This window comes from Culicoides brevitarsis, chromosome 2 (assembly GCF_036172545.1).
Source record: "Culicoides brevitarsis isolate CSIRO-B50_1 chromosome 2, AGI_CSIRO_Cbre_v1, whole genome shotgun sequence".
NCBI classification, from domain to species: Eukaryota; Metazoa; Arthropoda; class Insecta; order Diptera; family Ceratopogonidae; genus Culicoides; species Culicoides brevitarsis.
Genome location: NC_087086.1, coordinates 30,527,853 through 30,540,323, shown reverse-complemented (window position 1 = coordinate 30,540,323; position 12,471 = coordinate 30,527,853). Strand labels below are relative to the sequence as shown.

At 32.4% G+C, this 12,471-nt stretch overlaps 2 protein-coding genes across 2 annotated transcripts; one reads left to right on the top strand and one right to left on the bottom strand.

Moving 5' to 3' along the window:
• Positions 1-955: 955 nt before the first annotated feature.
• LOC134828923 (protein lethal(3)malignant blood neoplasm 1) lies at positions 956-3,785 on the top strand. Its single transcript, XM_063841913.1, has 5 exons — positions 956-964; positions 2,308-2,428; positions 2,477-2,608; positions 2,666-3,500; positions 3,560-3,785. Exons 1-5 carry the CDS (start codon positions 956-958, stop codon positions 3,783-3,785), a joined length of 1,323 nt encoding a protein of 440 aa, XP_063697983.1.
• Positions 3,786-5,077: 1,292 nt separating this feature from the next.
• LOC134831392 (cytosolic carboxypeptidase-like protein 5) lies at positions 5,078-12,324 on the bottom strand. Its single transcript, XM_063845112.1, has 10 exons — positions 11,839-12,324; positions 11,535-11,657; positions 11,278-11,420; positions 9,548-10,404; positions 9,329-9,487; positions 9,070-9,272; positions 7,669-8,479; positions 7,397-7,607; positions 6,498-6,653; positions 5,078-6,133 (listed from the first exon to the last, which is right to left on the bottom strand). The coding sequence occupies exons 1-10, from the start codon at positions 11,933-11,935 to the stop codon at positions 5,255-5,257; spliced, it is 3,639 nt and encodes a 1,212-aa protein (XP_063701182.1). The 5' UTR covers positions 11,936-12,324; the 3' UTR covers positions 5,078-5,254.
• Between the last annotated feature and the right edge of the window lie 147 nt (positions 12,325-12,471).

The following is a 12,471-nucleotide window of genomic DNA, read 5'->3' as shown; positions in this document are numbered from 1 at the left end:
CTCTATGGAACCTATTTAAAAAAATCTTTAAAAAAAAATTTTCTCACCTATTTTTTGAATGAAATACAGATTGATTCTTAATTCTTCCAAAAATCCTTGATTCTTGGTCAATTCATCTAAAATAAAATTATTCTTTTTTATTAAATAATTTCTTTTTACTAAAACCTCTTACCTTTAATGTAGAGCTAATAATTAAGTTGCGTCTTTCTTTATTTTGGATTTTTGGAGGGAATCTAATTTGCATTCTCGAATACTTGACGGCGTCGAATCGGAATTATTCGCAAAGTCGCGAAGATTAAACAAAAGGGATTAGCCAACAAGTGTTGCGAATCATGAGTCAAGTGCAAACACTTGTTCGTTTAATTTTTGAAGAGATTTTATTCGGAATTAGAGATTAATGAACGAAAGGTCAAGAAATATTTTAATAATTTTTAATGAAATTTATGCCCTTGAATTTGTCATTTTTTTTAATTTTTTCTTTTTAATTTAATTTTTTTTTTAGGTATTTATTTTTTTTTTAATTTTAAATTTATGTTTTAAAAAAAATTAACGAAAAACTAATTTTTTTTTTTTAAGTTTATTTTATTAATTTTTTTTTTAATTTTAAATTTATTTTTTTTAATTAAAAATATATTTTTTTCAAAAAATTAATATTTTTATTTATTTTTTTTTTTAATTTATTTACTTTTTTTTATTTAAAATTTGAATTTGTCAATTTTTTTATTTTTAATTTAATTTGTTTTTTATTTATTTATTTAGTTTTTTTTTTTGATTTATTTTTTTAAATTTTAAATTTATTTAAAAAAAAAAAAATTAGTAAAAATCGAGAAAAAAATCTTAAATCTCCGTAAAAAAAACTTTTTTTCTAAATTAAACGGAACAAAAGTGCAAAAAAAAAATTCACCCCAAAAAATAAAAATTACCATAAAATGATCGAATTCTTGTTCTTGTGACCATGACTTACGTTAGTTTTTGTCTCTATTCGATAAGCGACGAAATTAACGGTAGCTTTTTAACCCGTCCTTGACCAAACGTTTTTTGTTTTTTGTTTTTGATTGAATTGAATTTCTTGAATCGACCAAAACTGTGTGATGTCACTCTCACTTTTTTTTTCTCTAAAAAAAAATAAATTCCGTCTAGAAAAGAATCTTAAATAACGACACGTGAGCCACCTTTTTTCTAATAAAAATGTAAATTTAATGACTTGTCCCACAATGTTCGATTCGCTCAACATTTTACATAAAAAGAAAAAAATCTGAATTACATCATAAATCTCCCAGCGGAATCCAAAAATTTTTTAAGACGCGTGCAAGATGGTCAAAGTTGAAAGAAGTTAATTTTTTTCTACTATTTTTTTTTTTTTTGCATAAAAAACCGATAAAAAATAAAATTTATGCGATTTTCGATAAATCAAGGTTAAAAAACTGCAAAGAAAACTTTATCAGCAATCCGAATCTGCTGTCAAGATTAAGAACGTAAAAAAACGTGACAAGTTTAGAACTTTTTTTTGTCAATCGTGAGAATTTCAGACACACCTTTGACAGATTTTGCGATTTTTTTGCAAGAAAAAAAGTTAAAAATAAACAAATTAAGACATGAACAAGCGGTCAACAAGCTAATTTGTCGTATTTAGCGTTTGTGTGGTAACAATTCAGCTACATGACAGCAAAAAAAGATAACCGCTAATGAGATAACGACGAGATCAAAAGCAGAAGAGCACTTTAGAGCGAGACTTGAGAGTCAACTTGATGTTTAACGATGATGAAGTCATTAAAATTTAACATTTTTCTTACCTCATAAGGGAAGTAAGAGGCGAATTCTGATGAAAAATTACTTTTTTAAAGGTTTTTATGTAAAAATTGTGGGCGGAAGTGTCATTTTTTGACGAATTTTAACGAATTTTTGTCAAAAACGACGTGAAACCGGCAAAAGTCGTTCAAGAATCATCTCACAACACCTCAAGGTCGCCATCTAGATGCTGCGATGCAGAAAAAAACAATACCATCTAGACACCCATTGACCGTTTTTATGTTTCGTTGCACCGCATTGTCGGCTTTTTAGACCATTAATCACTGACTATGCAGAAAAACTGCATTACATTGTTAATGTTTCTCAACATTTTTTCAAAATGCGGGCGATTTATGGGAAATTTCACAATTCCAGCGAGTGGTGTTAGTTCAGACACATAATAAAACCCAAAAAGAGCTGAACCTTCATTTTTTCTTCGTTGCTGCATCTTTCGCTTCAATGCGTTTTTTGCATTGTTATCGCTTTATTGCACTTTTTGTTTGCTAATTTTGCTTCCAGATTTACTTCAGCACGTTACTGGTCATCGTATCTTCCGCCTCCAAGTGGTATGACGGACCATCGAGACCGTACGAGTTCGGATATAACCTAGAAAATAATCAACATCGGTTCGAAAAGAAAGGTAAAAATTAAATTTTTCATGAAAAAATATTAAAATTTTTAATTTTAGACGAAAATGGCATCATTATGGGTGAATTTGGGTTCATAACTGCTGATGGTGTCTATCACATTACGGTTTATGCGACTGATGAGAATGGAAATTTTAAAATTGTTTCGATGAAAAATATTAAATTGGAGGGATGTGAGTGTCAATTTTTACTTTTTTATAAAAATTTTTAATTTTTTGTTGGATTTTTAGTATCGCCAGCTCTTGGAATGTCACCAAATGCCTTCAAATCGTCGCAAAATGAACAAACAACGACGACACAAACTCCTGCAACGACAACTCCGAAGAAACAAACGTCTCCTCCGAAGTATGGATGCTCAAATTGTGTCATTCCAGAACGAGAAGTGACGAAAGTTACTCCAAAATTCGATACTACGGAGCGATCGGTGCAGGAAAATATCGATACGCGATTTGGATCGAATGTTGGAACAGGGAATGGAGTAACAGGATCAGGAACGGGACCTGGAAATGCGCCAACAGGGTCAGGAAACGGCCCAACAGGCTCTGGAGGGACAGGACAAGGCTCACAAAATGCAAATTCCGGTCCTGGCGATGATTTTAACTCAATTTCTGATGTTTCTGATGACACAGGAACGAATAACGGAGGCGAACAAGAGCACAGGAATCAACAATCCGGTGAAAGAAATCAATCTGGAGGACAAAATCAAGCAGGAGGACAATCACAAGGCGGTGAAAATCAATCAGGGGATGGAAATTCATCACCCCAAGGTCATTCTCAAGGTCAAAATCAACAATCAGGACAAGGACAGTCATCTGGAAACACATCCAATGGAGGAGGTTCGTCATCTTCTGGTCCTGGCAACGTTGGAAATCGCTTTTCACCTGATTCAAACGTTAATTCAGGTTCAAATTCTGGTCAAAAATCGGGTCCAAGCTCTTCTAACGAAAATAATTCGGGAAAACCTTCAAAATCTTCTCCATCTGTACCTTCCGCTGCTGAAATGAAAAAAATGCTCGGCGATCTTTTGTATAAATTCAACTACACTGCAGGTTTTCATGGACATAAGTAAATATTTTCTGTCAATTTCTTTCAAAATTTTAAAAATTTCAATTTTTTTTTTACAGTGAAAAAGGCGATCGCTCGGGCAATAAAGAAGGTTCCTACTTCAGCATTGGTCGAGATGGCGTCAAACGCACTATCGAGTACAAAGCTAACGAGTTCGGCTATCAACCAACGATAAAACTGGAAAAAGCAACTCCCGAAGAGACTCCCGATCCAGAGACGGAACGCGAAAATCGACGATACGATTATTCGTTTAAATGGTTTTTTAAGGCTTTGGAAAATTATTAATTTTTAAATTAATTAAAAAATAACTTACTGCCGTGAAATTTTTTCCTATTTTTTTGTAACAATTTTTTTTACTGCCATGCAGTGTTCAGTTTTTACTTTTAATTTAATTCTTATTCATGTAAAAAAAAACAATAAATATTTTTAAAAAAATATTTTGTTTATTTTATTTTAATTGAAGGTAAGAAATTAAATTAAAAAATAAATTTTTAATTAAATCATATGTTTTTCCTTAATTTTTAATATTTTTTTTATTTTAAATAAATTTTTCTTAAATTATTAAAATTTTTATTGTGTTTAAAAAAATATTTTAAAAATAAATTTTTAATTTATTTATTTATTTTTAAAATATTAATTTAAAAATTTAATCAAGTTTTTTTATTTTATAATTTTTTTTAAGTTTTTTTTTAATTTAGATTTTTTTTTTAAATTTTTTTTTTTTTTTTAAAATATTCTTTAAATTAATTTTATTAAGGCGAATAAATTTAATATATCCATTTTTGTCTCCCCCCCTCGGATTTTGTCGAAAAAATTCAGGGGGAAAAATAAAAATTAAATATAAAATACAAATATTTTTGACATATTTTAAATTTTTAATTAAAAAATCATGAAAAAAAACTGTTTATGGTAAAATTATTAAAGAAATTTGCTTAATTACGAATTTTCTATTAATTGTTCAGTCACGTGACCAAAATTATTAAAAGATTTTGTTGATTTTTTTTTTTTAAGTTCAAATTTTTAATATCTAAAATTAAATTTGTTAAGAATGGAGTTTTTTTAAAAAATTTTTCAAAAATAAATTTTCTTCGACAAAACCTTGGGACAAAAAATGAAAATATTAAATTTATTCGCCTAATTTAATTAATTTTTAAGTCAGGTAAGGATTAAAATGATTTTTTTTTTTAAATTTAATCATATTTTTTTCTGGAGTTTTTTATAAAATTTTTCCATAAATTTCTTTACCTTAAATTTTAAATTTTATTCACGGGTAAAAAATAATAAAAAAATTTTTTCATTAAAATTTATTTTTTTTTGAAGCCAAGAAAGGATTTAAAAATAAAAAAAATATTTTTTTAAATTAAATCATATTTTTATTCATTCTCTTTATTTAGTAAATTTTTCTTAAATATTCGCTCTCAATTTTTTACATTTTTTTTATTAATTCAATCTTTCATTCAATATATTAATTAATTATTTTTTTTATTAATATTTTTTTTTCTTTGCACGATTTTAATTTTTTTTTTCATTTTTTCTGGTAAATAAAAGTAAGAAATATTTTTTCAGATTTTTTTAAAAATATTTTTCAAAAAAACTCGACACTCTGCAAAACTCTGATTGTTTCGTTTGCTCATTCATCATCGGATGATGGCAGTGAAAGGCAAAAAAGGTGCATTTTCCTACCGAACTTTCCTCTAAAATAAAGTGAAATACAGTAAAAAGAGTTAATTTCATCGCAGAAACAAAACAAAAAGTTAACACACAACCGGCTTGACGCGATTTTTCTTGCGTTTGAGTGCCGAATCCGCACGCAACGTGCGTTTCTTCTTCATTTTCACCTTTTCTCCCGTCTTGGTAACTTTGGGTTTGCTCGACGTTGCCTTGCTAAATTTGCTCTTGAACTCCTTGGTGCGCGTTATCGAGTGCAAACTCGCACTTCGCATCGCCCCGGATGACGACGAGCCCAACAAAGCTGGTTCCGACGTCGATGGCAACGAGTACGAACAACACGGCACCGCATCCAAACTGTCCTCCAGCTCGAGCGGTTGGCGTTTTGTCACTTGTTGCCCGTAGGCATCCGTTTCCACGAGACACGCGGGCGTCTGCGTGAAAAAGTTCGGCAACGATGCGGATGAAAAAGTGGCAGTTGTGTTGCTGTAGGCGCACATGTCGAACGAATCGACGGCTTTCGTGTATTTGATGGAGGTTTCGCCGAAACACGTGATTAGCGGTTCTGTCGTTTCGATGCGATGTTGCGGCGACACTTTGATCTTTTTGCGCGGGATTTGATTGGATTCTTTGTTGGCGCGATCCGTTTTGAGGGCGCTACTGGACGAGGATTCGCCGAGAATTTTGGGCTTTTTGACGTTGCTCGTGCTGGATCCAGCGATGCCGGCATCTTTTTTCACGAAATTCGTTTTGGTGAAGATTTTTTTGCCCAATTTGGCGTTTGAGGTCGACTGTTGACGCGAACCCGAACTGATGGAAATCGAATTACTCGAACTATTGCTGTTGCTGCCAACGTTGTTATTGCCACTGCCGACAACGCCAACTTTGCTCGCCACTTTATTCTCTTTTGCGATCTCTTTGTTCTCCGGCAAACTGCCTGCTCGCTTCGTTTTTGCCTTCGACACCTGTGAATTTCAGGTTTAACAATTTTTTTTTATCATGAACAAAAATTTTTTTTTGGCACACGCAGTGAAAAAAACGACGAACGCAGAAAATCCAAATAAATAAGTCAAAAAAATGTAAAAATATAACTAAAAAAAATAACTTAACAGAAGAAGTCAAACATATTTACATGACATAACATCACTAAAAGTGACAAAAGTTTCTGCCTTTTTGAGAAATTTCTAACAAAAAAATATAAATTGAACAAAATAAAATTATTATTACTTTTTTTTTTGGTTTGATTTTCAGATTTTGAAACAGATTTCATACACGTAACATAAGATCGCGACATCTTTGTGCCGTATAACAACGAAACGTGTAATTTACCTTTGAGGCAGAGCGTGGCTTAGCGGGACCTCGTTCCAATTCGTTCTTCAGGGCATTCCGTAATCCTTGCAACGTGCGATATTCCGAGTTGTGAAGGCGAGGTTGAGGATTTGAGCCAGTCAAATCGAGGATGCTTGGGCCCAATGCACGACCAACCTGAAAAAAATGAAAAGTTTTAGAAGTTTCTTTAAAAAAAATTAAGAGCTTTTCAAATAAAACTCAAAATTAAAGTTCAATGCTCTATTTTAAAAATTAAAAATCGAGTAAGCCAAAAAAAATATTCAAAAAAATCTTATTTAAATGCTTACTAAAAATATTTAAATAATATTTTTCATTTTTTTTAATTTTTATTTTATTTTAATTTAATTTTTAATAATTTTCAAAACTAAAATTTTTGAATTTTAATTTTTTTTTTTGTATTTTTGGATTTATGTTAATTTTTTTTCAAAAATAAAAAAAAATATTTTGAGTTTTCTAAAAATAAATTTTAGAAAAAAATTATAAAAAATCTGATTTTGGAGTTAAAATTTTTTTTTAACTTTTGTTTAAAAAAAATCCAAGAAAAAGAAGAAAAATAATTAATTAAAATTTTTTGACATTTAAGTAGTAAATAAAGTAAATTTTTAAAATTTTGTTGAAAAAATTCAAGAAAAAAAATAATTATAAAATAATAAATTTTTGATATTTTTTGATTGAAAAAATGTAAAAAAAACTAAATTTTGTCATACGATACTAAATAACGAATTGCTATAAAATAATTTATTCACTGTATGAAAAATTAAAAAAAAAATAATTTTAAATTTAATTTTTAATTTTCTTTCAGATTTTAAAAAATTTTAGTCTAAAATTTTAATTTTCTTAAAGTTTCATTTAAAAAACTCTTAATAAAAAATACTTACATCTTCAAAGATCGCTGGCGTATATTTGGGCGGCACAGCAACAGTTGATTTGGACGGATAACTATCGACATCTTTCCCTTTTGGCGGCAAAATATTCACATATTTCCCGGTATTGTAATTACTTTCCAACGTATAAGCTTTTATCAAGCCCGTCATCTTGTAGATCGCGACTCTACCGCTTCCTTCTTTTGAAAGACCATCACGTTTTCCCCTAAAAAAAATAAAAATTTTCAATAAATTTTTTAAAAAAATTTAAAAAAAAATCATCTTACTTGAGATACATATTCTTTTCCGAAAAATTACATCCGTCGTAGTGAAAATGTAGACTATTGAGACTCATGAGTTTCGGCAGTAGCATGCATTCGACAGCCTCCATTGTTGTTGGCAAGTGATTGCCATACATAAAAACTCCCTTTTTCGATGCATGTCCATGCAAATCGATGTACAAAAACATTCCGCTGTTCTCTTCATTGATGTAACGGGTGCCTTTTTCATCAATTTCTGTGAGAAAATCCAAGGAAATGTTCAAACATTTTTGTCCGGGACCGTAATCGTTGCGGTGCGATCGGAAATGGTGCGAAATTTGAGCGGGATTTGTTTTCTGAGTCTTGTCTTGTGATCCTTTCTTGCTCAAAGTTTTTGCGTTTTCGACTTTTTTCAAGATGACGGCTCCTGTTCCGACACGCGCTGGCACCGGAGATGCCGAAACGACGTTACTTCCGCGCAAATTGAGGGCATTTTTCAGTGCGACACGATCTTTAGCACTTCCCGTGCTGGTTTGCGACTTGACACTCTCTTTGCTGCTACGAGCACTCGTTGAGGTATTCGGGCGAGGAATTTGACTTGCAGCTGGCAGTGATTTTTGATTAGAATTGTTGTTGTTAACGTTTGTGGAAGTGTTTGTAGTTGTCGTGAGTTGCGTCGCGGATTTGGTTAAACGGAGTTCGGATTGTTTTTCGGGCTCATTTGTCGATGGCAAGATGAAAGTCGTCAATTTTTCATCGAGATTTGACGAGGTGCTGCTCTCACGCGACGAATGTTGTTCCGAAAACAAGCCCAAATCGGTGGCATTTTCGTCGCAATCTAAAAAATATCAAAAATTTTCATTAATTTCATGAAAAAAATTAAAAAATTCAATTGTGTGAAATCTACGAACGTGTCAAGTGAACTTTCTAAAGACTTGTGTGAAGCAAAAACGAAGCTGCGAGTGCATAAAAGCGACTTATCAGACTTTTTTCGTCTCATTTTTCCAAATCTGACTCGAACGGCATGCAATTTTGTCATGCAAAGGAACGTTCTAAGAATTTTTTAGGATTTTTTTTTTGTTTTTCAACACAAACCAGATTTTATCATGTCTCTCTTGTCGGCAGACTCGTCTGTCGGGGCGCGACAACATGACGTGAGTGGTTTACAGAAAGACAACAAACGCATTAAATGACTTCTTGTGTCGACGTCAGATGTGGCCGGCATTTTTGCACCACCAACATGAATGAAAGAATTCAAAGGCGAGGAATTTAGTGAAATTTTACGCAACTCGTGTTCCACGAGGGAACGTTCGGGCGGCGTTATGAGTTGCGCGACACTCAGCAACAAATTTGGCGCGGATTTTGCCCGTGGCGGCTTCAAGGGCGTTCGAATCGTAAGACTTTTCACACTTTCACCCGCTTCCATACCTTTCATAAAGTCACAGGCATCCGCAATTGTCGTGGTTGCAGTTTCCGACGTCATCTGATCGATCGTTTCGCATTCGTCGCCGCCACTGTAGGCCGTCATGTTGCTCTCGTTCGTCACATTAACAACCGTTGGCGGAGGTTGAGGCGATTTTGGGGTAACGGGACGCTCAGTTTCAGGTTTGTCGTAACCAAAATGATGAAAACTAAAATAAAAAATGATAAATTTTGACAGAAAATTGTATAAAAATTGAAAATTTACCGTATTAGCTTCCTTGCTGCATAGATCGACGGTTGCGTTTCACGATTTGGATTCAAATAAACACGATTTAGGTTGTGCCCGAGCACGTCGGAGCGATAGAGACCATTATAAACACCATCTGGATTCAAAAATGGCACAATTTTAAAGAGATACATCTTCCTGCAATACAAAAATTTAAAATTTTAGTCAAAATTCATCAAAAAAAATTTTTTTTCTTACCTCAAAGCTTGCGCAACGACATTTTTCCGATCCAATAAGAAAGTTAAGAACCCATTCAATACAAAACTGGCGGGAGTTTCACCCGGATGGACACGCGACGAGATAAAAACGACTTTTTTATCCTTAAAAACGTGACAACGAGGCGTCAAAAACTCCGGAAACAGCGATTGGATGCGTTCCTCGCGTTTATCGGTGATGCCATGAAACGAAGAAATCGTCAACAAATCAACTCGTCGTCCCTCATACGATCGAATCAGCAATTCACGATGATAATAAATCTCATCGTTGAAATCCGTGGGTGGCTTGTCACTTTTCTCGCTTTGTTTCGCATTTTCACAAATTTCCGTCGTCTTTTGTTGCAACTCGATTCGCACATTGTTCACCAAGGACGTTATTTGTTGCATCGATTCCGACGTATTTTCGTCCACAGCCATTGCATGAACGGCAGATTCGTTCTTTTTCAGGATTTCTTCGGTCGATTTGATCTCAAAGTTGTTTCGTAAGTACTCGAGACTGCACGTTACCGACGTCTGGCTATCACAACTGTAGATTTCAATTGTTTTTTGGCCCGGATTTGTGCCCGCCTTGAAGAGTTGCTCCTCCAAACGGGTTTCTTTCGTGGCGGCATCGTCTTGCGATTGCTGTTTGGTATCACTTTTCGCTTTTGTCTTGTTGATCTCTTTGATAATTCGGTCGACTTCGATGCTGTCTTTGCCGAAACGCTCGTCGTAGATGGCTAATTGATCTTGTTGCTCCGTGTAGGTGTAGGGGAAAGTGAAGGCGTAGTAGATTTTGACGGCATCCGGTTTGTCGGAGTTTTTGTGAAGGAACGTGAGGATGAAACTGTCGTTTGTCATCTGAAAAAAAAAATAGATTTTTAATGAAAAATTGTAAAAATTCATAAAATTTAAAAAAAAAATTTTAAATTCATAAAAAAATTCACTATGAAGTCGAAAAATTAAAAAAAAATATATAAAAATTTCTTTAAAATTGACAGTTTTTTGAACATTTTTCAAAATTTTACAAAAAATTGTTAGGAAAATTTTAATTTTGAATGTATTTTGTTCTAAAAATAATATTTTCACGTGAATTTTATTCCTTAAAGTATCTAATATATAAGAAAATGGTTCATTTTTTACAAAAAATTTTTGAAAAAGATCGAAATTTTTGAAAAAATAATTTTAAAATTTATATTTTCTTACTTTTAAATTTTTCTAAGTAATAAATTGTTAATTTTGTGAAGAAACATATCGAATTTTGGTACTTTTTTGAAAAAATTTTTAAAAATAAGACTCAAAATTCAATTATTTCTTAATGTTTTTAAATTTTTTTAAATTTTTAGTAATGAATTTTTAATTTTTGAAAAGAAAATTTATAAATGTGGGTCCATTTTGAAGAATTTATTTGTAAAAAATTAAATTTGTAATAAATTTTGTAATAAATTTTTTTAAATTTTATAGAGAAAATTAATAAATTTCGGTAGATTTTGACTTTATATTTTTGAAAAATATCAAAATTTTTGTTAAAATCAGTTCGAAAATCAATATTTTCTAACAATTTTAAATTTTTAGTGACAATTTTTTAAATTCGTTAAGAGTTTTTCTTCAAAATTTTAAAAACAAATGAAAAAATTAGGCAAAATTTAAAAATTATTAATAAAAAATTTTACGAAAAAAATTCTTATGAGACAAAAATTTCAAAATAAATTCTTTTTATCGTAAAAAACTCACAAAATACGCTGGTTTCTCTTTAATCCGCTCCCATTTGCCATTCGGCCCGACTCTTATCACGGGATGCATGCCTTGACTGAAGAGCTTCGCTTGTTTGTTCAAATTCATTATGTTTATTTTTACCACCTGGTAAGGGCGACCACCTAAAATAACACACATTTTCATCAAAAACATCGAAATAAAATCACAAAATGTGCTCAAAAAACATTCACATGAAATTCCTTGACACACTAAACTTGAAATAATTTGCAAATTACCCGTAATACTGAAGAAGAACCATGTTCGATTCGAGTTTTCGTACGGCGTTCCGGCACAATCTGGCTTTGTCCACAAGTTGAACTCGATATCAATCACATTATCGGGAGCAGTCTTTTCGGTACCTGTGTACGGAAACAAAAATTCTATTAATACAACAAATTTTAGATTAAAGCCAAATTTTGTGGCTGGTGACGACGGGTTGTTATGGTTTGTTATCATTATGCAAGTGGGCTGTGTGCATGTGTACGTGTGTACGTGTAAAAAAAAAATTGAAAAAATTCCAAAGTGAAAGGCGAAAATTACCTTCGTTGTAAACTTTTGAGAGCTCTACTTTGCCCAAATTGCCCGAATCGAAGGCAGCGTCAAACTCAAAGCCGCCACAGCCATAATTTTCGATCATTGCCACACGCAAGGAACGCCAAAGTCAGTCCAGGTCAGGCTATCGCAGAAGTGAAAGCTGGCACAGTCAAAACGTTATTTAATCAGATTTTGGCGTCGTTTTTTCGTCGCTGCACCTTTGCACTGTCTCGCGACGCGATGAATGAATGACTGATGATGCTGCCGAACGAGGAAAATTGTTTTTCTTTTGTTTTCCGTGCGAGAGCGAAGAGAGAATGTATTGCGTCACTGATGATTTTGTCCGAATTTCGCAGCGAATCTCGACGGAAGCTGATAATTTTTGATGTTTCCAGCTGCGGGAACACGAGAATTTGACGGAGAAACACTTTTTGAACTGTTTTTTAGTTGATTTCTCGCTGAATTTACGAATTTTCCATCTGACCCTTTTAGTTTCACCAAAAATTTTGTGTTTGTAAGTCGCCGATCTGCTGACATCCAGTTCGACATCAGCTGGCGATGTTTGTGAATGACGCTATAAGAGCCGTTAATAACGGATGACGCCATAAAAAATCGTTTTTCATTAAAAAAAATTTCAAT